General features: G+C 29.2%; 3 protein-coding genes across 5 annotated transcripts; all 3 read right to left on the reverse strand.

The window, feature by feature from the left end:
* Nucleotides 1–1,487: 1,487 nt before the first annotated feature.
* Nucleotides 1,488–8,366, reverse strand: LOC110613531 (ABC transporter E family member 2). Of its 3 annotated transcripts, none has more exons than XM_021754707.2 (12): nucleotides 7,985–8,366; nucleotides 7,465–7,612; nucleotides 6,691–6,776; nucleotides 6,495–6,592; nucleotides 5,893–6,010; nucleotides 5,712–5,801; nucleotides 3,776–4,080; nucleotides 3,491–3,686; nucleotides 3,211–3,396; nucleotides 2,842–3,111; nucleotides 2,107–2,352; nucleotides 1,488–1,866 (listed from the first exon to the last, which is right to left on the reverse strand). In XM_021754707.2, exons 2-12 carry the CDS (start codon nucleotides 7,565–7,567, stop codon nucleotides 1,747–1,749), a joined length of 1,818 nt encoding a protein of 605 aa, XP_021610399.1. In that variant the 5' UTR covers nucleotides 7,568–7,612; nucleotides 7,985–8,366; the 3' UTR covers nucleotides 1,488–1,746. The 3 variants fall into 3 exon arrangements, with proteins under 3 accessions (XP_021610399.1, XP_021610400.1, XP_043811991.1); XM_021754708.2 differs by having other exon boundaries at nucleotides 7,465–7,584; nucleotides 7,985–8,309; XM_043956056.1 differs by lacking the exons at nucleotides 6,691–6,776; nucleotides 7,985–8,366 and having other exon boundaries at nucleotides 7,465–7,590.
* A 2,429-nt stretch (nucleotides 8,367–10,795) lies between these two features.
* Nucleotides 10,796–11,344, reverse strand: LOC110613206 (dirigent protein 4). Its single transcript, XM_021754229.1, has one exon. The coding sequence runs from the start codon at nucleotides 11,342–11,344 to the stop codon at nucleotides 10,796–10,798; it is 549 nt and encodes a 182-aa protein (XP_021609921.1).
* A 6,839-nt stretch (nucleotides 11,345–18,183) lies between these two features.
* Nucleotides 18,184–20,809, reverse strand: LOC110612932 (probable amidase At4g34880). The gene is made up of 5 exons (XM_021753794.2): nucleotides 19,755–20,809; nucleotides 19,332–19,546; nucleotides 19,023–19,259; nucleotides 18,743–18,941; nucleotides 18,184–18,626 (listed from the first exon to the last, which is right to left on the reverse strand). Exons 1-5 carry the CDS (start codon nucleotides 20,277–20,279, stop codon nucleotides 18,270–18,272), a joined length of 1,533 nt encoding a protein of 510 aa, XP_021609486.1. The 5' UTR covers nucleotides 20,280–20,809; the 3' UTR covers nucleotides 18,184–18,269.
* Nucleotides 20,810–21,905: the final 1,096 nt, after the last annotated feature.

A 21,905-nucleotide genomic window follows, 5' to 3' on the forward strand; every position in this document is an offset into this window, starting at 1 on the left:
GTCCACCTCTTCTTGCCTTTTTTTTTTTTGGATTGTTTTCTAATCTTGACTAGCAGTGATAACTTGTGCAAATGAAAAAAGTTTTATGATCTGTCGCGGAGCTACCATAAGTACTGATGACCGCCGGACTTCCTGCACCTAAAGCAAGGCCAAGCCTTAAAGAATGATGCAGGTCCAAGGCCCACCAAGCCTTTCTCAAAGTCAACCAGCCCCACACAACGCGGCCCAGCCTGACAATGAGAAGCAGGCCGGACAAGTCACACGCGCGGGCTCATCTAAAGGGAGTCTAGTCAGGTGACGTGACAAGAAGTAGAAGAGTAGGCCCAATCACCTCGCAGCCCTACCCGCATGCGTGCCGAGGAAAAGTAAATGGCCGCCTGACATGGAAAGGAGTCCTGACACATCCGTGCATATGGAGCTGAGTGATAGAGACAGCTAGCATTGTAGTAGAGAAGTAGATATACATCACGAGCAAATGGAAAGAGGGGAACTTCTTTCTCGGCTCCATATTTTTTATTTTTCTCTGCAACTATTGTCTATCCATACTATACTAGTTCATGAACCTAACCTAAAGTTGGAGGGTCTCCATCGGGGCATCCCCAGTAAACCCCTGACCATCTTTCTTTATTTTGCAGGTCATTTCATCAAATCAAATATTGAGGGACCCATACGATGGAACAAGAAAAAAATCAAATCTATCATGAAATAAGAAAAAATCCATATTTATCAAGTACTATCACGGTTGCCGAAGACGAAATCAAATTTAAAAAAGAATAAAAGAATAAACGAGCAGTTATGGATAGACATGTGTCTAACAAAACGTAATTATTGTATGTTAATTACTCTGGATTCCATTTCATATTATAATTTTTTTTGAAGAGTCCATTTAATATTACATACCAATAAAACTTTTGAGTATTGATAAATTTAAAAATTCTACACCCTAAAAAGAACCTTTGAATTTAAGGAAAGCACATATTTTTTTGGTTAACAAGGAAAGCACATAATAGAAATAAAGAGTTCAATTTTCAAAATAAAGAGATCAAATGATAATATGTAACAGACTAAGAATACGATTAACCACATACCAAGTACTATCCATCCCTACCCATTTTACATAATCGAGTTGAATTCACGCCCAAAAATTCTATCAAAGCGGGGCGCTAAAATTGCTGGTTAAATCTCGATGCCCAGATGTGGAAGAATCTAACAACTGAATTTTATTATTAAGGTGATGATTACGACTTCCCTTTCTTTTTACAATGCAGCGAAGGAACGGCAAAATAATTAGTAGCAGCATAAAAATCGAGGAAAAGAATTAAGATGTCATCAACGTAACATTAACTTCAAAAATGACTCAAGCATTTAACATCATCTTTTTCTTCCCTTTGATTTTTTATGGAAATCTTGTCAAATGCAAACCTCAAGTACAATGGATAAAAATATGATGACGCTCACTTTTGTCAAAAACTGGAGAATAGAAAACATGGCAAAATAAATAGACGTTTATTTCTTCAACAGCCGGAAGACATCCATTCATTTGTCAACTATTAGAACAACTCGGCCTAGATGCAAAACTAATCAGAATGATGCCATCAAATTCTGCATATCTAAAAACAGCAAATCAAATGAAAACCTTTGCCAACGTCTCTGGTTAGCAAAAACGTAAGCATATCTCAGGATACTACCTGAGAGGGCGTGCATTTTGGCCAGAGTCAAAACTATGTAAAACTGCCAATAATTACATCAATCATCCAGGTAATAATATGACCCAGCAGACTTCTGCTCTCTATCCTTGGTAGAGTCTAACTTGTTGATTCTTGGTCGATAATTGGTTGGGTCCCGCCTAAAAGTGATATCTAGATGCTGCAAAAGGTGAAGCAAAATCAAATTGTCAGTAGAAAGAAATCATAAATATCAAAACCTAAAATTTAAAGCGTACAGTGTATGACAAATGACTTGAGCAAAAGTGAGCTATTGAGACAAGGTGAAATTTTGAAAAGCAGAAATTGACTAATGAAAATAAAACAATTCAGTTGGTATTTTCTTCCATGCATTACTTCATCTTTCTTGATTCTCTTTAAAACATGAACAATAAGTACTTACTGATAAGAAGAGATTCATTCCAGTCAACAAGGACTGAGGCGAATTTGCTGTACAATCTATAGATGGCCTTCCCTCATATACAATAACTCTATCAGCCAGGTAAGTTGCCATTATAAAATCATGCTCTACCACGAATGCAGTTTTCTTCGCGTGAAGGATAAACCTCTTTATGACTTTTGAAGCAACAATACGCTGCTCAGAATCTAGATAAGCACTTGGTTCATCTATCAGATAAATGTCTGCAGGCTGCATCAAGGACAGTAAACCATGCATCAGACTCCATTAAATAGAAGCCTCAAATCTTTGAAAATTAACATTAAATTCCATCAGCTGGCTCTAGTTACAATTACAGGAATGCTGCTAACATACTCGTGTTACTGTTTTATATGAACCCACAAAAAAAAAATGAAAAAATGGCACCAGGTTCCATATAGCTGAACCAACTAGTTTAGAATTAAGGCTTGGCTGCTATTGTTGTGCCTAAAACTGAAAGTCCATCTCAATAAAGTAAAAAATTCCAATCAACCTACATAAATGGACTCATCAACCTCCCATGAAACCCTCAAACCACCCTTCAAGTAATTCTTCAACAATTTTTGTAAAACCTGTTCTATCCACGAGTTCACTAATAGAAGACCAATAGAATCAACCACAATAGAATCAAGTAAAATAGTCAGTTGCATATTCATTTCACCAAAATGAGTTACTGAATTACCAACAAGTTAAAGTGATCACCTTCCCAAGACAGAGGCATAAAGCAACTCTTTGCAACTCTCCACCAGATAGATTCACTACTTCTTGATCCATTAGTTGTTCTATAAGCAGTGGTTTCATGACATCTGACACAAACTGAGGATGTGTATAAGAATCACGAATTTTTTGATGTAGCAAGTGTCTAACAGTAGATTGGAACTTAGGACTGATCTTCTGGGGCTTGTAAGAAACATTAAACTCAGGTATCTCCACATCAGAATCTTCTACAGTATCAGGTTTCAATAGGCCAGCCTGTATGTTTGGCCAAGCATATAAATTGTTCAACAAATGCCAGATTACATGGTAAAAGAAATGTTCTAAAAATTTCTGTTAAAAAAAAAAAAGAAGTACCAGCATACGAATAAATGTTGTCTTCCCCGTCCCATTCTCGCCCAGCATAACAATTATCTGAGAATCTGTAAATTCACCCTCAATCACACGAAGCCTGAAGTTGCCCTGAGTTTTAGTCATGGTTGGATATTTGTAACGTGCATATGTTTCTATCTCCTCAGCACTCTCTTGTGGAGTCTCAGCAACCTATAAAAGGCAACTAGTTTGGTATCAAGGAGGGAGGGAGGGAGCGAGCGATAGAATGTATCTTTGTGTAGATGCAAAAACATAGCAAAATTACCTTGAAGGTTAATGACTCATCCCGGAATCGAAGATTTTCTGTAGGAACAAATCCAGCCAAGAATATATTAATTCCTTCTCTAACAGAGAAGGGAAGAGTTACAACTCCATATGCACCAGGTTTCCCATATAAGCAGCAAATAAAGTCTGATAAATAATCGAGGACACTAAGGTCATGCTCCACCACAATAACATAGCTGAAACAACATTGAAACCAATGCAATTAAGTTCTAAGGACCAGAATGAAAAAAAAAAAAACTAATAAACAGAAGAAAGAAGTTTAAACCTATTAGGCCTGAGCAAAGATCTGATAACTTGGGCAGCTTTAAGCCTCTGTTTGACGTCAAGATAACTCGAAGGTTCGTCAAACATATATATCTCTGCATTCTGTATTGCAACAACAGCAATAGCAAAACGCTGGAGCTCCCCACCAGACAGATCCCCCACATTACGATCTATAACCTGGTTCAGCTCAAGATCATGACAAAGTTCTGCTTTCATCTCTCTCTCATCTTTTTGGTCAAGCACCTGCCCTACATTGCCTTGGACTGCTTTTGGAATATGGTCAACATACTGAGGCTTTATGATGGCCTGTTGAATATGAAATTGTCTTAGCAAGAAAGTAGATTTAGAAAAGTGTAAGTGAATCATGCATAGTTCGCAAGATTATATAGTTGATATTTTTCCTCTTTATTCCTACTATGATAAGTAGAAAGTACATTATACATTACAAAAGGGGTGTGTAAGGAACACAGATTTTAATATAGCAAGTCAAAACAAAGTCTTCTTATGCAAACCCAGAATTTCTTTTGAAGGATAACAAAAAGATATAAGAAACATCTCACGGTAAAAGTACTACATATGGAAGGAAATAATGCTTCAATCATATCCAAACAGATGCATCACATAACTTCAGGAAATGAAAAGACACAAAAACAAGGTAAAATTCCAAATTGCAAGCTAACTTGCATGTGGAATAAGTTCACAGTTCGTGGAGGGAAATAGGAGGGGAAACAATATGAGAGGAGACAGAAATTGGTGGAAGATGGAACGAATCACTTATTTTAACGAGTATGGGTGAGCTTTATTTTATTTGACTTAACCCAACAAACTGAACCAAATTCACACTGTTGGGTTTTTCTGCTTCAGTTATTTATTTTACAATTTTTTTTAAGATTTTCATTGTTTCCATTAGGTTGTTTTTTACAATTAAAATTTTGAATCAATCAAACCCACTGAATATGTATCATTTCTGCTGAAACTGGTGCAGCCGTTCAGTTTGGTTTCCCTTAGAAGTTTCAGTTTATTCAGTTTTGTTAAATTCCAAAATCCAAACTGAATCAAACGAATGCTCATTGCTATAAAGGAGAAGTAAGACAAGAATACCTTCTAGGGAAAATCACAATAATATCCCTTGTTTTTAACAGCTAACATCTAACAGGAGGATAATATAGTAGTTATGTTAAGCTTCTCTTCACTTTTACCCCAATTTAGGATAAAAAGTTTTGTGGGACCCATGTAAGTATTTTAAGCCCAAAACTTTTCCTCTCTTCCAAACAAGTTATTGTTTTATCCTCCCCCTCTTCCTCTCCCCAATTTTATCTCTTCCCAAATATAGTGTTAACAATTATCCCATTTGAGATCATCTTCAATGGAAATTTGTAATTCATGGACAAAGCCCCAAAAATATAATGCCAATATGAAGACATGCAATTGGACAATATAAAAGGACTTATGTCCAGTGATAAATGACTGCATGCCACATCAAATAAGAAATTGTAAGTATTGAAGGAATAAAATAGAATAAAATTTTAAACCAATGTTATGTCATATCACAAACAGTTGGTCATCTCCAAATTCAAATCTGCACAGAATGGTTACAAAACTACAGTCCTTTAATACAGCTACTGGAAAACTTGAACTGTGACAGCCAGGAGAGATAAGTGGAAGAGAAACATAAAAGGATGAAACTTCAGTATTTCATGAGATAGAACAACATCAAATACTTAATATAAGTCTAAGACCATGTCAAAATGGAAAACTACCTTCTCCAAACTCAAATCTGCACACAATGGTAACAAAATTACAGCTATTGAAAAATTTAAGTGACAGCCAGGAGAGCTAAGTGGAAGAGAAACATGAAAGGATGCAACTTGAGTATTTCATAAGATAGAACAACATATTTAATGCGAGTCTAACACCATGTCGAAATGAAAAAGTACCTTCAAATTATCTTCCAGGATACGGGTAAAGTAGTTCTGCAATTCAGATCCTCGAAAATAGGTCAAGATTTCCTGCCAATCTGGAGGATTCTGAAAATAGAGAAGAATAATCCAGAAAGGTTAAATTAGAAATATGAATCCATCATATAGCAATGATAGAAATTATACATAAAGATAGTACATTGAAGCGACCCAAATTTGGTTTCAGTTTTCCAGCCAAAACTTTGAGGGCAGTGGACTTTCCAATGCCATTTGTTCCAACTAATCCAAGAACTTGCCCAGGCCTAGGGACTGGTAACCTGCAATTGTGATGTTCTGACATGTCAAAGGACAAAAAGCATGATTCTAGCTGCTTCTTTTTTGGCAGCCAAAGCATCATTTAATGTGCAATACAAGAACAAGGTGATCATTTGCAAAAGAATAAAATGCTTTAAACGACACTATGCACCACCTAGAAAATAGAGGCCTTAGTTCCTACCTAATCCAAGGTACATGTGAGAGAGGGTCTTTCTTTTTTGGCTTCCCTACTATTCCGTCTCTCTGAACTAACGGGAAATGAAGGAACTAACGGAATTTTTTTTTGGTCATATGTGAGAATATATAGTTATTGCCCTTCCAAACCAACACTTCTTCATGAACAGAAGCTGGCTTACATTTAAAATTTGATGTGTGCATCTCCAACTCCAACACCGACCCATTAAAAGATGAGGATCTTTTATCCCCTCCCCCCTCCCTCCCTCCCTTCAATTATTAACCCACTAATCCATGCAATCATAAACTGACCTGTGCAATTTAAAGGTGTTAGGCCCATAACGGTGCGTTGTATCTTTATCCAAATCCTTTGGCAAGTTGATGATCTGAATTGCTTCAAATGGGCATTTCTGCATCAACAGATCCAAAAATAGTCAGTTCTATTCTACACAAAGCCATAAACCAAATGAAAAACGAAGACAAAGGATCCCTACTTGAATTTACCAACCTTAACACAAATACCACACCCAATGCACAACTCCTCAGAGATAAAAGCTATCTTAGATGCAGGAGTAACCTCAATACATAATTTCCCTGGGGACAAATTGTGTGAAATGGTAAGTAGAAAGACATATGGATTACTAGTCTAATGCAAAGATCATTAAAAAAGACAATTCAAACCAAGAAAAGGATGACAGTGAGTTCTACACCTTGAGCTCCAACATTCACCAAGCAAGGGGCAGAACAGGTAAAGTGAGATCCACTACCCAAATCATTCCAATTCCTACAGTCTCCCCACTAAAGAAAACTCCATTTGATGTAAACATATACAGAATATACCAGCGCAAACCTAGTTAGCTAAAGTTTAATTGAGCCGAGTACAAGGCTAGTTGTGAAAATTAGAATTATGATAATACCATCTAACTCCATAGTAGTAGTGAGGGGACACTTACAAAACAAACAAAAAAGTTACCTATATAAGCAAAGAATCAGGTGCAAGCGCTCCAAGTTTCCAAGCAAGGAGCTTTAGAGAAAATTTATGCTAAATTCTCTTTTGAATGCAAAACCAACAATTGAAGACATTGCCAAATCAAAAAGCCAAAAGTATTCTAGTATTGCATTGAGCAGTGCACACAATTAGTACAGTGAAAGATCTGGGATACTGATTTAAAAAGTGAACTAGAGAAGATGGAACAAACTCTGATTGGCTAAGCCAATCATTAAACTAAAAAAAAGGTAAATAATTATAAGTATAAGAATAAAATCAGTTAAAAAAAGCTACCAGTTTTGACGACAGGGCAACTCTTTTTGCATTCTTGACGGCACTTCTTGGGCTTGCATCTGTCTGAGCTCACAATTGCTATACGCGTCAACCTGTCCGCCATCCCCTTCTTTCTTTAACCTGCCGAATGTATTCACGTACACAACCACTGAAAATTAAAAATAAAACATTAAACGTCGAATAGAATGATCTAATCATTATTTTGTTATTGTTAACAATAGAATGCAAATAAGATGAACTAATCAGAGCTCAGATCAATAAAATCCAACTCCTTTACAAGCTCAAGAACTACATCCAAGTACTAAGGTAAGAAAGAAATACCGGACGTAGGATAACATATCTAACAAAAGCTGATCAGAAGATCTCATGAAGAAATCATGATGTTTAGCAGAAATTCGAACATCTAAAACAAATAGCATCACCATCTATGGCCTCAATTTTCTTCACTTTTAGTGCCGACATCTATAAACAAATGAAAAGCATAGAAGTAATAAATCTCAAGTTTTAATTGGAAGCTCACCTCAACCACACAACAGCAACGGAGACGCGGATAAGGCAGTTAGGCAGAGGGGTAGAGAGCTATTTCGGGCAACTTGCCTCCTCGAGTTCAATATCAACGGGCAGGCGATGGCCCGAAATGGTGAACGACAGCTACCGCGACAGTTGCCTAGAGCGGCAAAGGTGAACGACAATTGCGTTGGGGGAATCAAAGCGGAGCTGTGCGGCAGCGGCAACTAAAGGGCTTAGGGTTTGTAGGAGGAACCGTGAAATAGAAGAGAGAACCTGTTTTTTATTAAACGACAACGACAATTCTAAAGCAGGGGATCTAAACTTTAATTCGCATAGACGGTGTAGCATAAAGATAAAAAAATAATTAAGAAGTGCCTACCTTCACCGAATAGATGGGTTGCAAGTTATGAAATATATAATTGGGAATATCCTAGTTTGATTTCTTTCTCCCTCCCCCACGTACCTATAGACAAAAAAAGAAAATCAGCACAATTTATGTCTTAAACCACAAAACTTGGGTGTGTTTAGTTGTGTTATTGAAATTGTTATTGAGCCTTTTCACTTTAAACTTTTAAAGAGAATTTTTCTTCGGACATTTCTTTTTTCTTTACATGTTAGATTTTGTCACTTGTGGCTGTGTTGGTTTCTTTCATTTTTTCAAGCAAGGAGAGAGACTTTTTTATTTTTCAAACCGACTAAATATTTGATTTTTATTGTTAGATTAAATATAAATAGTATATTATTTTTTATTTATTGTAGTTGAATTTTTCATATAGCTTATTGTTATTTTTTTCTTATATTTATTTATTGTATTCTATGTAAGATAGAGTACTTTTAGATCTGAACTTTATAAAATTGTATCTTGATGATAGGAATGTGACAATAGTTCACAGTGTTGAAACTTAAAAGGTGAAAAAAGTCGTTAAATAGCACATTATCCTTTTTTGCTGGCATTTTTTTTATTTGGTATTGTTTTCTTCTCTTGATTAGCTGTGACAATTTGATGTGGTTGAGAAAGTTTCTGTTTATCAATTGAGATGTTTGGTCCTCACCACTTTTGGCTTGATTTAGTGTTGAATGTACTTCACTGGCCACAAAAACTTTGTTCTCGAGCAATTTCAAAGGCTGCTTTTGCTTAGTTGAATTTCCTTTCCTCCTTGGACTTTAGTGTGTTTTATGGTCTTTTTATCCTATTATAATAGGAGCAAGCTATTTTCTTTTTACCTCAATAAGCATTGGTGACCGGCCTTTAGAGATAAAGAGCAGAGTAAATAGATATTTTCAATTAAGTTTAAAGACGGATCAATAGAAGTGAGTAAAATTCGATTCAAACTGAAATAATCGAATTAAAATTTTAATTTAATTAATTAAAAAATTCAGTTCAGTACGATTTTAATTTTTCAAAAAAATCAATTAAATTAATGAAGTTTAGTTTTGAAAATTGAAAAATTAAACCAACCAAACCTTATATGTATAATTTGAATTTACAATTTGCAACCATCAAGCATGTAGCTTGGTGGTAGTTCAGTATTCATGACCTATAAAGGTCTTGTGTTTGATTTACATATATGTATTATTTTTTTTCTCCTTCTTCAATTTTTTTTTAATTTTAATTTAATGTTAATCAAATTTTGAATGTACATTTTAGTCGAGAAGATCTAAACTTTTAAAAAAAATACTATAAAATCATAACTTAAAACATCAAACCCCAACTTCCTTTCCTCTCAATCGGCTACCTTTTTTCTTTATATTCTTCTCTTTCTTCTCCGACTATGATTCCCGGAGTCCCAACTCTTGCTAACTTCGCTCTCTCCTCTATTGCTCATTTTCACTTACATTCGTCATGATGTCGCTCTCCCGCCAGTGCTCATGGTCGCCCTCCCGCCAGTGCTCATGGTCGCCCTTGCCCCTCTGACTAGTATCGTCCGGAGGCCATTTACCTTTAAAGGTTCTGGCTCCTTCGAGTTTTCATTTTTTAGAGCGGTTGAAATATTCAAATAATTATAATTTTGAAAATGTTTTGTGATTTATAAATGTGAGTGTTGTTGCTGAATTTATAATTTTTTTAGTTGTGAGTATTATTTGTAGTTATGTTTTGTAATTTTCTAAACTTTTATAGGATTGTAGCAAAGATATAAAACTTGTATTGCTAGTTTATAAGTTAGATTTTGCAAATTCTTGACTTGTTTTTATTGCTAATGATATTTTTTTGTTAAAAAAATAGTAGAAGAATTCCTGTGAATCTATATGCATCTTAGATTTGTTCAATCAGCGAGGAAAAAAAAACCGAATGACCGAACCACCGACCAAATATTCACCAAGTTGGAATCTTAGACATATATTAAGCTTTTTCTTTTAATAATATCACTTTATCTTGTGATGAAAAAAAAAACAAAAAGAAAATGTTGTTTAGGAAATAAGCTCTTCTAAAATATATAGGAATTAGAAGTACTTGGTATACGTGCATCAAATAATTTTAGTATAAATTATTTTTTCATTTTAAAATTAATAGATACGGTTTACGGCCACAAAATAAAATAATATTTTTAAATAATTATATTTATTTATTAGATAATTAAATCAAAACAATAAAATTAGTTACGCTTTTAGCTATGAAATCAAACCAATTTGGATCAAAATTTAATTCGACCACTTGCCACTCGTCTTTAAAATTATAAAATTTTGAATTTAAACTCAAACAAAAATAAATAAATAAAATAAGCTGATTGAATTTTCTCAATAGCTTGATTTATTGAATTGTCTCAATAGCTTGTTTTATTAATTTATTAATTTATTCATACAGTTTCACCAAGCCAATACCTCAGTAATGAATGAGAGTCACATCATACTCAACAACAGCATCACCTGTAGTCAGATTAAAATAATAAGTCTTCAGCAGAGCAAATCCTTCCGCCGATCTAAACTTCCCTCTCCCCCCAACAACTGCAAGCTCACGTTCAGTATCTTCCACTGGATTTCTTGAAAACAAACTGAAAGAGCTTCCATTGAACTCGCCTTCTGTGAAACCCAAATCATAATACGACACAAGCGACGATGACTCTTTACCAGAAAACAAGTAAAACCCTTGTGCATTGCCAATGACATGAGATGTTGGTTCAGGACCGAGTGTTAGAGGATCGTCAATGGCGTATGCTTTGCCAAATTGAAATTTGTTGGTTATGTTAGGACTTGCTATCAGAATAGCGCTAGGGTTTTCGCCACTGAGTGTGTCATGGAAGAAGAAGTGGAGATTGGTCACCTTGTTCTTAGCTGATTTGTATGGAAGAGTCTTGGAATAGTATTGGGAATACACTGGGGTGGCTGTGAGGCAAAGGATGAAAGCCAACTCCAAAATTTGGCAGCTTTGCATTTTGAAATTATTTCTTCTTCAAAGAATGAAATCTACTTATAATTTTTTGTTTGCAAGTGTGTACACACACACATATATATAGATAGATATATACAAGTAGGAACCACGAAAACATATTTTGGTTCCATAGCATACCAGGTCCACCTAAAAATTGCCTAAGTATAATATGCATATATGGTTGGTTTTTTCTGGATTATTGTATATGGCTAGTTTTGCTGGATTATTTTTTTCCAAAATTGATAATATTACCATTTAGAGACAAATAATTTTAAAAAGTTAATTAAAATTAAAATTAAATGGCCACATTCGAATCTTTTCTCCCTTAATTATAGATTTTAAATCTAAATTATGAATATAAATAACTTTTAAAATTTTAGAGGAGCATTTTTTTTTTCTAAGACCACGGTCGTAGAATAAATTTTTTTATTTGTTCCATTTTAAAATTGAACTAGTAAAATTGAACTATTACAAATCGAACCGGATAATTCGCAGGCTACTTATTTTAAAAATATTAAAATAATATCATTTTATTCATAATTTTATTTTTTATAAATAAAGATTAAGATGTGGATGAAAATAAAAGGTAGACAGAGAAGATATATCAATTTTCAAATAAAATTTAAATATTATTGATTTGGAGAAAGATGATATTGATTAATATTTTTTTATTTTATATAGTTTTTAGTAAATTTATTTTGTTATTTAAATGATTTTAATGTTAAAATTAATTATTTTTTATATTAATTTCTTTCAATATATAGGAAAAAAGAAAAATTATAGAGTTAGAATTTATTTATTTATTACAGTGTCTTTCTTTGTTGATCGTGATTGGTGTAATAAATAATGTTAGTTAATAGTGTGAATTTAATTAAATTTTTTTATTTCAATCTAAATTTTTAAATGGGCTGTATGTGCTCGTATGTGGGTCCACTATTTTTAAATATTAAAAACCTATTTTTTAATGAGTTTTATTGGTTCGACTCGTTTTGAAATTGAGTCCGTACAGCCGTCCCGCAAATGGTTTAAAATAAAAGATGAGTCTGAATCTCCTGGGAGAATGATTATATTATATATATATATATATATATATATATACGAGGTACAATTACACTATATTTTTTTTATAAATTAAAAAATTAACATTTATTTTTTTATCAAATTAAATTTGATATATTAAAATTATTTTAATTATATTTTATCATTATTTATATTATTAAAAACTAATCGTATCGTATCGTATCATTTGTCATATCAATGCCACATTAATATAATATGGCAGTTAATTTTAAAGTAAAATTAATAATAATTTAAAATTTTAAATAAAATTATAATAAAATTAAAAATTTGAAATTTTTTTACTATTATTTATTTTATTAATAATTTTTTTAAGAAATAAAAAAATAAAAATTAAATTATAAATTTTTTTAGCTAATTAATTAAGTCAGATTAACAATCAAATAATTAATTTATACATTATTATTATTTTTAAAATTCACATGTAATTTAAAAGAAAAAAAAAAGTGATGGATTAGGATTATAGTCGAAAGTTAAAAGAATAATTTTAAAAAATTATTTTAAAAAATTATTTTATTATTTTTAATATTTTTAAATTATATTATATTAAATATTATTTTTTAATATTTTATAAGTAATGTATTCAATAAGATTATTTTTTTAATAATAATTTTAAAAATAATACTAAATAATAATAAATTGATAATAATTTTACTCAAAATAAGATTAAAATAAATTATTATTATAAAATTATTGATAAAAATTAAAAATATTAAATAATAATATAAATAGTAATTTTTAAATATATTTAATAAAAAAAGTAATTTTATAATTTTATACATTTTTAATTATATAAATAATGGTCAATGCATTTAAGTTAAATATTAAAATGACGAGTTTAATTAATAAAAAATAAAAATATAAAGTAAAATTATAATAAAAGTAAAATATATAATTTTTTAACGATTAATTCAAAATTTTTCTAAAAATGAATTCTAAATTTTTTTTAACACGGTGATATAGTATTAATATGACAATTTCATTAATTTTTCAATAACATAAATAATAACAACATATAATTGAAATAATTTTTAAAAATTAGACTTTAATTAGTAAAAAATTATAATAAAATAAAAAAAATATACAATTTTTTGCTATTAAATCTACATATAAATATGTGAAGAGGGAGAAAAAACACCCTAAAATTACTTATTATAATTTATCCTCGTACAATTATTAGTGAGTTCAAGATAATATAAAAAAAAATATTTTTTAATTTAATTTAAATTTTATTATATAAAATTAATTTTAGAGTTGACTTAATTTTAAAATTTTTAATTTTATTTATATTTAAATTCTATTTTTACTATAAATTTAAGTAAATTATATAACATAATAAATTTAAAAATTATTTACAATTTATTAATTTTATAGGGTGAAATTAATTAATTAATTAAATTTAAATAAATCTAAACCGAAATATTTAATTTATATATGAGATGGATTATTTAATAAAATATTAAATATAATATTTTATAAAATAATATTAAGATATTAAATTATTATTACCTTAGTAATTATAAATATTTACAAATTAATTTTAATATATTAATTAACATAGACGTAGATCAATTTTAATACATTAACTAATCAATTTTTATAATTATTTACAAAATTAATTATAATTATTATAATTATTTTTAAGTATGTTATATTATATAGATCTAATACATATAAACTTATTAGATATATATTAGTTAAAATAAATAATTTTATCTAAAATTCTATGTGGACTAAAATTATTAAAAAGTATTGATTTTTATTTGATAATTATAAATAGAACGAAATTCAACAATATTTATACCGTTAATAGTATTTTAATTCAACTAAAATAATTATTTAATAATAAAATAAATTTATATTATGTAACAGGTATTATTTTAATTTTAAAAATTATCTTAATTTAAATGTTATTAATTGTAACATTATCTAAATACTTTTAAAAAATAAAATACTTAATTTATTTATTCTAAAAATAATATAATGATTATTATAAAAAAATTATTTATTTTATTTTATTATAAAATAACAATTTATTATATAATTAAATAATAGATATCGATAATGATAAAATATAATATCAATGAATAAACCGTTTATAAGATTAAAAACAGTCGCATTCACATATTTAATTTAGTTGTAAATATATTTGAAAAATTTTAAATTTTTTTTATTTTTAATTCGAAATAATGTACGATGAATTATTTTATTTTATTTTTAAATTTATTTGAGATTATTTAATTTAAAATTTAAATATAATTATTTAAATTATTATATTTTGAATTATTGGTAGTCTTTATTAAGGATTCTACTAAAAATCCCACGACAGTTTGGAAAGTAAAACAAATTATATTATGGCTAAGACAAAAGATTTATTTTATAATTAATAAAATAAATAATTAAAAATATTTATTAATAGATATATAGAAAAGTTATCAAAGATTTTCACTTCAATATTGAGTGTTATCAATTCAGAAATATATTCCAAGATGCTCTGAGATTAATTTCAATATAATTCTCTTATTATTTTTAATTTTTTAAATTTTGTTTCAAATTTTTAATTTTATTAAATATTTTTTTATTAATTATTAAAATATTATAATTATATTATAATATTAAAAATTTATAAAAATAATAAATATTATAATAAATATAAAAACTAGTAAAATATAAAAGCGAGATCAGCAGTGTGGTTAACCATTATTTTGCTGATTTTGAGTATTTTAGTCGAATAACTTGTGTATTCTGGACTTCATTGTTGGTGCCGCTCATAGTTCTAAAGCAAGGTATATGTTAAATATAGGCTTATTGGAATTTTTTTTTAAAATATTTATATGAATTTTTAATTATATTTATTATTTTATTTTTTTATATAAAATAATTAATTTTTTGAGATTAATTATAATTATATATATTTTTCTAAATTAATTTTGACAAAAAAACTTATTCCCTTAGCATGATAGATAATTTTGTTTAATTTAAATTAATTACTATATAATTAGATTTTTTAACCAACCGTTAACTCTACTATGTTTCAGTTTTATTCTTTGTAGTTTCCCTGAAATTTTACCTAAATTTTGAATTAAATTCATAGTAAAATCTAAAAAAATAATCAATATAAACTTATATGACTTCTCATTTAAGTTCAAAAAATAAAATAAAAAGTTTTATACAAAATCTTAATCGATCTTTTTTAACGTCATAATTTTATTTCCACCATTTTACCGTTGAAAATTATTATATATTTTATTATCGTGATACAATTTTTAAAAAGTGTAACATTTATTTTTTTTTTATGTTATTATTATTATAATAGTTTCTTTTTAAAAAGTGTAACATTTTTTTTTTTATGTTATTATTATTATAATAGTTTCTTACAGAATTGATTATTGTATGCTCATTAAGGTTGAACATATTTCTTCTTTCTCTTTGAAGGTATTAGTCAGCCTCGTTGGAGTTCAGGGACGAATCCACGTAGGTATTAGGGTGATCATGACCCCTAAATTTCTAATTTTTTAAAAAAGTAATTTTATATCCCATTAAAATAAATTTTTGATATGAAATTGGCACTCCCATTAAAAGCTAAGATTTAATGACTTCCAACAATAACTCTTTTAAAGTTTGGCTTAATTGTCAAACTTAAAAATTCCGTTTCTATTGTATATAAAATTAGCCTAATTCTTAAACTTAAAAATTTGAATATCCAATTTTTATTATATATAAAATAAAAAAATAAAAAAAGAGTACTTTGGCAATAAATAGAAGAAATCCTATTAAAGAGTAGAAGAAAATACCAATACACAATTTATTGAATTCTTGGCTCTTAGCTTTTCTCTAGATAATTTTAATTATTTTATCAATTAAACTTATTATTTTTTTATTAATTAAACTTATTTTAAAAGTTTATTTGAATTAGCATTCACAGGTTTAATCTAGTGGTAAGTGTATCTGAATATATTTGATAGATCTAATAATAAGTGTATTTGAATACATTTAAGAAATTTCAAATTCTACTCTCCAATTTTAAATTTTAAATTTAAAAAAAGAATTTATTTGAATTAACTTTTATTAATTAGAATGTAAATTGCCAATTAAAATTGGGCTCTGTAGACTTTTTTTTTTGCGTCCACCCTAATTAGATTTCTTGATGAGTGAGCTGGATGAACAAGTGGTCTTAGATAATTTTTTTTTTAATTAAAATTGATTTAGAGATATAGATAAAATTATAATTAATCTCAAAATTTTAGTTATTTTATATAAAAATTGAAAAAGTGGATATAATTAATAATTAAAGCAAAAATTTAGATTTTTTTTCATCCAATTGATTTTAAACATATATTACTATTTATTTTTATCTATTGATAAAGTTATCCCATACTATCTCATTATTTAAAAAAATATATATTGTTGTACCGTTGACCTTGAATAAAAATACGAAAACTTAATTTTACTTATTTTTTATAAAATATATTGTAACACACGCAACATACAGCAGATGCACTTTTTTAAAGAAGAAAATACACTATATTCAAATAATTAAGATATAGTGAGGCAAGAAAAGCATCCGATGCTTTGAACTAGCTCATCACTACAGCTTTTCATCGGAAAGAATTCTTACTAGGTTTTAGATTAAAGTTCTTATAGCCACTTTTGTTTTTTTGACAAAATGCATAATCGTACATTTGTATTTTAATATTTTTTTAAAGACATCTCAACGTTAATTGTGATTAAATAAATGTTTAATTTTAAAAAAAATATTATTTTAAATACCTTAATTTTAAAAAATTATACTTTTAAACATAACTTTAAAATCATAGATTTAAAAATTACTTTAAATACAAATTTAAAATCATAAATTTAAAAAATTACTTTTAAATACAATTTTAAAACTATAGATTTAGCAAAATTATATTTAAAAGTAATATTTTTTTTTAAAGTATAGGTACTTATTATATCACGACTAACATTGAGGTATTTGACAAATAAAGATACTTAAATACATATGTGCACGTATGCATTTAATCTTTTTTTTTCTTATTAAAAGAAGAGGAAAAATGGAATAGTGAAGCTGAAATCCTTAATATCCAACTAAATATACAATGTCACTAACCTAAACGTGTGTGTATTTATAGCCATTCTAATTTAGGGACGGTAACCGTTGCATATGTTTTAGTAATTAGATACTATATAATCAAATTTGAAATGAGTTTAAATTTATAAATTAATGTACATTAACAATTTGGATTTGAGTTTTATAGATAAAGTATATGAATAATTTATTTAATATAAAAATATATTTTATAATAATATTTATAAAATTTTTTATATGTTTTCATTTAAAATTAGAATTTAAATTCTTTTAGAAATATTAATTTATTAAAATGAAAATTATTAATAAAAATATATTTTTTTATATAAATTATTAATTAAAATATATAAATACGAATAATAATTCAAAAATTTTGAATGGATTAATTTCAATAATTTTAAAATAAACTTTAATCGTGTTTAGCACGGATTTGAATATTAATAATTTTAATTGAATTCGAATTTAAATAGGATGATTTTTCATGCATCTACCAGGTCAGTATTCTAGTCAAGATTAGTTGTGCTGACAATTGTATTGTTTTTATTTGTTTTTGCGTGATCGTAAACAGCATCAATAAGGTCAATTGTAGACTACAATCATCTTTAAGCCAATATAATTTTAGAATATTACTTGGGATTATTTGTGGTGCAAAATATGGATTATGGTTGATTCAATAGAAAAGAAGGAAAATTGTGTATTTTTTGCTGGAGATTTTATGAAAAAAAGCTTCCATAACATTTATTCTTTTCTGATGAAAAGAACTCAAGGCTTGAACACAGGAGGCTTCCTAATCTTTGTGGCTTGCTCAAACCCATAAGCAATCTGAATTAGCTTTGGTTCAGTACCCTTTAGTCCTCCAAAGTTAATGCCAAAAGGCACCCCCTTGTCATCATATCCTGCTGGAACATTAATTCCTGGAAATCCTCCAATTGCAAGAACAGGAGCAACTCCTGCTCCAGGAGTCACAAGTGCATCTAGCTTATTATCCCACATCAACTTCTGAAAACCATCTCTTGTCAGTTTAGCTAAATTCGCCAATGCTGCCCTCTCTGCGTTGCCAATTCCATTTGTAGCCTGAGCTGCTAGAAAGATGTCTTGGCCAAATTCCTGAATCTTTTCCTGCATTGCCATTCAAGTTTATATCTTATCAGGTGCGGCCAAGGAATTCTAGCTGTTATGTCGTATTTGATAAATTTTGTCTATCTGTTATTGGTGGCATGTAATATATTACTCACCACTTCTGCAAATTTTTGATTGAAAGCTATAACATCAGCCAAGGATCGGACTGGAGAAGCCACCAGGTTTCCCAGGTAAGCATTCAGGGAGATTTTGAACTCGGCTAACAATGCAACAGCTTCACCGCTTGCATTGGGATTCAAGATTGTATTAATATTGGCAATTTCCAAATGATCTATAACAACTGCACCTCTTTGTCTGCATTTGCAGAGTTAAATTTGTGTTATCTATATGATAAATTAGTAGTACAGCTTGAATAATCAAGTGGAATTTCATTACCTTAGTGTCTGAAGATGGTATTCAAAAGCTTGACTCTCAGCTTTACTAGCAAAATTCAAGAATGGATTCCTTACTACCCCAAGTCGCTTCCCTTTAAGCCCATAAGGTTTGAGAAATTGCTTATAGCCACCATATGGAATGAACTGCAATGCTCCCTTGGTCGCACCATCATTGTAATCAACACCAGCAATGGCATCAAGGACATAGACAGCATCCGAAACTGTCCTGCAGATAGGCCTGTCCCATTGAGCCAAGGTCAGTTTTGGTTGAATCCACCACGATCTGAATAAAGAATCTTAGAATACTAACCCAATGGTGTCCTGTCTGAAAGAAACTGGAACAACTCCGGCTCGACTGGTGAGACCAACTGTTGGTTTTATGCCCACAACAGAGTTGGCATTGGAAGGACATAAGATAGATCCATCAGTCTCTGTCCCAAGTGACACAGCTACCAAATTTGCTGCTACTGATATTGCTGGCCCGCTGCTTGACCCGCAAGGATCTGCTGATAGAACATAAGGATTCTGCACAAAGCTTGAGGGAATCAGAACTTGAATATGCAAGTATGATAACTTAATTATATGCTCTTCTACATCTCTATGAATATGCTCTTCCTCCACTGGCTGGTTTTTTTTGGGTATTTTTTGGTTTTAATAGGACTTCTTACTAGTGTTATTTCTAGCTATTTGATTAATTTAAGAAAAATTGGTAAGTGTTATAGCCTTGACCCACCTTTCCTTGGCCACCTCTAGCACTGAAGCCATTAGGCAGGGTAAGAGATCTGAAAGCAGCCCACTCAGTCATGCTAGCTTTTCCCAAAATGATAGCTCCTGCTTTCCTGAGCTTCATCACCACACCTGCATCTTGAGGCACAACCGATCGAAACAGTGCAAATGAACCAGCTGTGGTGTTCAGCTTATCCTTGGTTCCGATGTTATCCTTGAGCAGGATAGGGATGCCATGCAAACCAACCAGTGAACCTTGTGCCTTGACCCTGCGCTCATAGTCAGCCTTATCAGCCTGATAGAGCGCATCAGGGTTTATTTCTATGAGACCATTGAGGACTGAGTTGAGTCTACGGATCTCTCCAATGTAGTACTCAACGAGTTGCCTGGAAGTGAGTTGGTTTTGCTTAAAAGCAAGTTGGAGATCATAAATCGTTGCTTCTTTAATGGAGAAACCATGGCTTGTTACAGTTAGAACAACCAAAACGAGAGATGAAAGGAGCAAAAGCTTAACATATGAATTGTTTTCCATATGCAAAACGAAACAGAGAGTTGATCTTATTCACTTTTTGGGCTTTGGTTGGAGTTAGACGAGAGGAATGGTCTGAATATATAGAGAGAGCAGCCTCTGCAACAGAGCAGAGCTGAGGATACATTGTGGGATATTGTGGATTTGGATGTTTATGCAAAGTTTTGCAAATCGTCTAAGATGCACTGAACATTTCTTCATGAGAATTATATGTTCTTGACAAGATTCTGCTTTTTTTCAATCCGTTGCTAGCTCTATGCATATGGAAATATTTGCCTGTTTCATATACATAATTATATATAGAACGATCTGAAAGCAGACAAACTAATGGTGTTAATATTTCCATATGACCAAGTCCTGGTCTTCAGGCCTTGGCCGTCCATTACTTATAGTTTCTTCAGTAAGGTTATGCAAGCGGCAAACATGCACTGCATCAAAGCCAAAAATATAAAATAAGTATATTTGGTCAATGAAAAGATGACATATTCTAAAGGATTCATAATTAAATTTAAATTATTTTTTCCGTTCTATAATTTTTATTTATATATTTTTTTAGTTATTTTAGAATTATTATTCACTCTTTTAAGACTATAAAAACATGTAAATAAATGAATAATACAAAAAAAAAAAATTAAAATAAAATAATTAAGTTTTCAAGTATATTTTTAATGACGTTTTTTATTACAAAACTGACCAATAATTTTTTTTATTATTTTAATTTAGAAAACAATTTTTATTATTGACAGTGAATACATTTTCTATACTTTTCTTTAGTTTTTTATAAAAAATGAAAAACTAGTTTTTTTTTTTAACAAAATTTTGTTTTTCATAGTAAACACTTTGAAGTGTTTGCACTAAGAAATTAAATTTTGAAGGATTGGCTATTCATATAAATTGACATCTAATGTTGTCATAATGGCAAAATTAATAATTTTGATAATCAGTTTTTTTTTTCTTTTATCAAAAGCTGACTTTCATAAAATAAGGGCTTTGGTCCATAAATACAAACTCAATCAACAAATAAGTCTTGAACTCCAAAGGTTTACTACTCTCTTGATTCTATCATTTTTATTCATTTTATATTTTTATACTTATTTTTTTATTTAAAATTAAAAATTTTATAAAAATTTAATTAATAAAATTTTTTATTTCGAATAGAAAATTTTAAATTTTTTTAATTTTAAATTTTTTTATTATATATAAAAATAAAATCATGAATGATTTTGAAAAAAAAAATCATATGATTTTGGAAAATAAATGCCAAACGAGCGGATTAAGAAATATAATTTTTTTATTAATTTTTTAATTATATTATCTTAAATATATTAAATTTTATTAAATATTAAAAAATATTTTAAAAAATTTATTAAAAATAAGATAAAATTAAATAGAATTATAATATTCAATTTATATGTTATTACGTTTAAAAAAGAAAAATGGACAATAATTTTAAGACACCAAAAAAAGATAAATAAAAATTATAGAATAGAAAGAATATAAAAAATTCATAACTGAGTATATAAAAACATCTAGACTCTGTACGATAATAATTTTTTAAAATATTTAGAGGTAAAAACACTGGATTTAATAATTGTGGAAATAAATTATATTAGAAAAAAAAATAAATTA

Source organism: Manihot esculenta, chromosome 4, assembly GCF_001659605.2.
Source record: "Manihot esculenta cultivar AM560-2 chromosome 4, M.esculenta_v8, whole genome shotgun sequence".
Classification (NCBI taxonomy): Eukaryota; Viridiplantae; Streptophyta; class Magnoliopsida; order Malpighiales; family Euphorbiaceae; genus Manihot; species Manihot esculenta.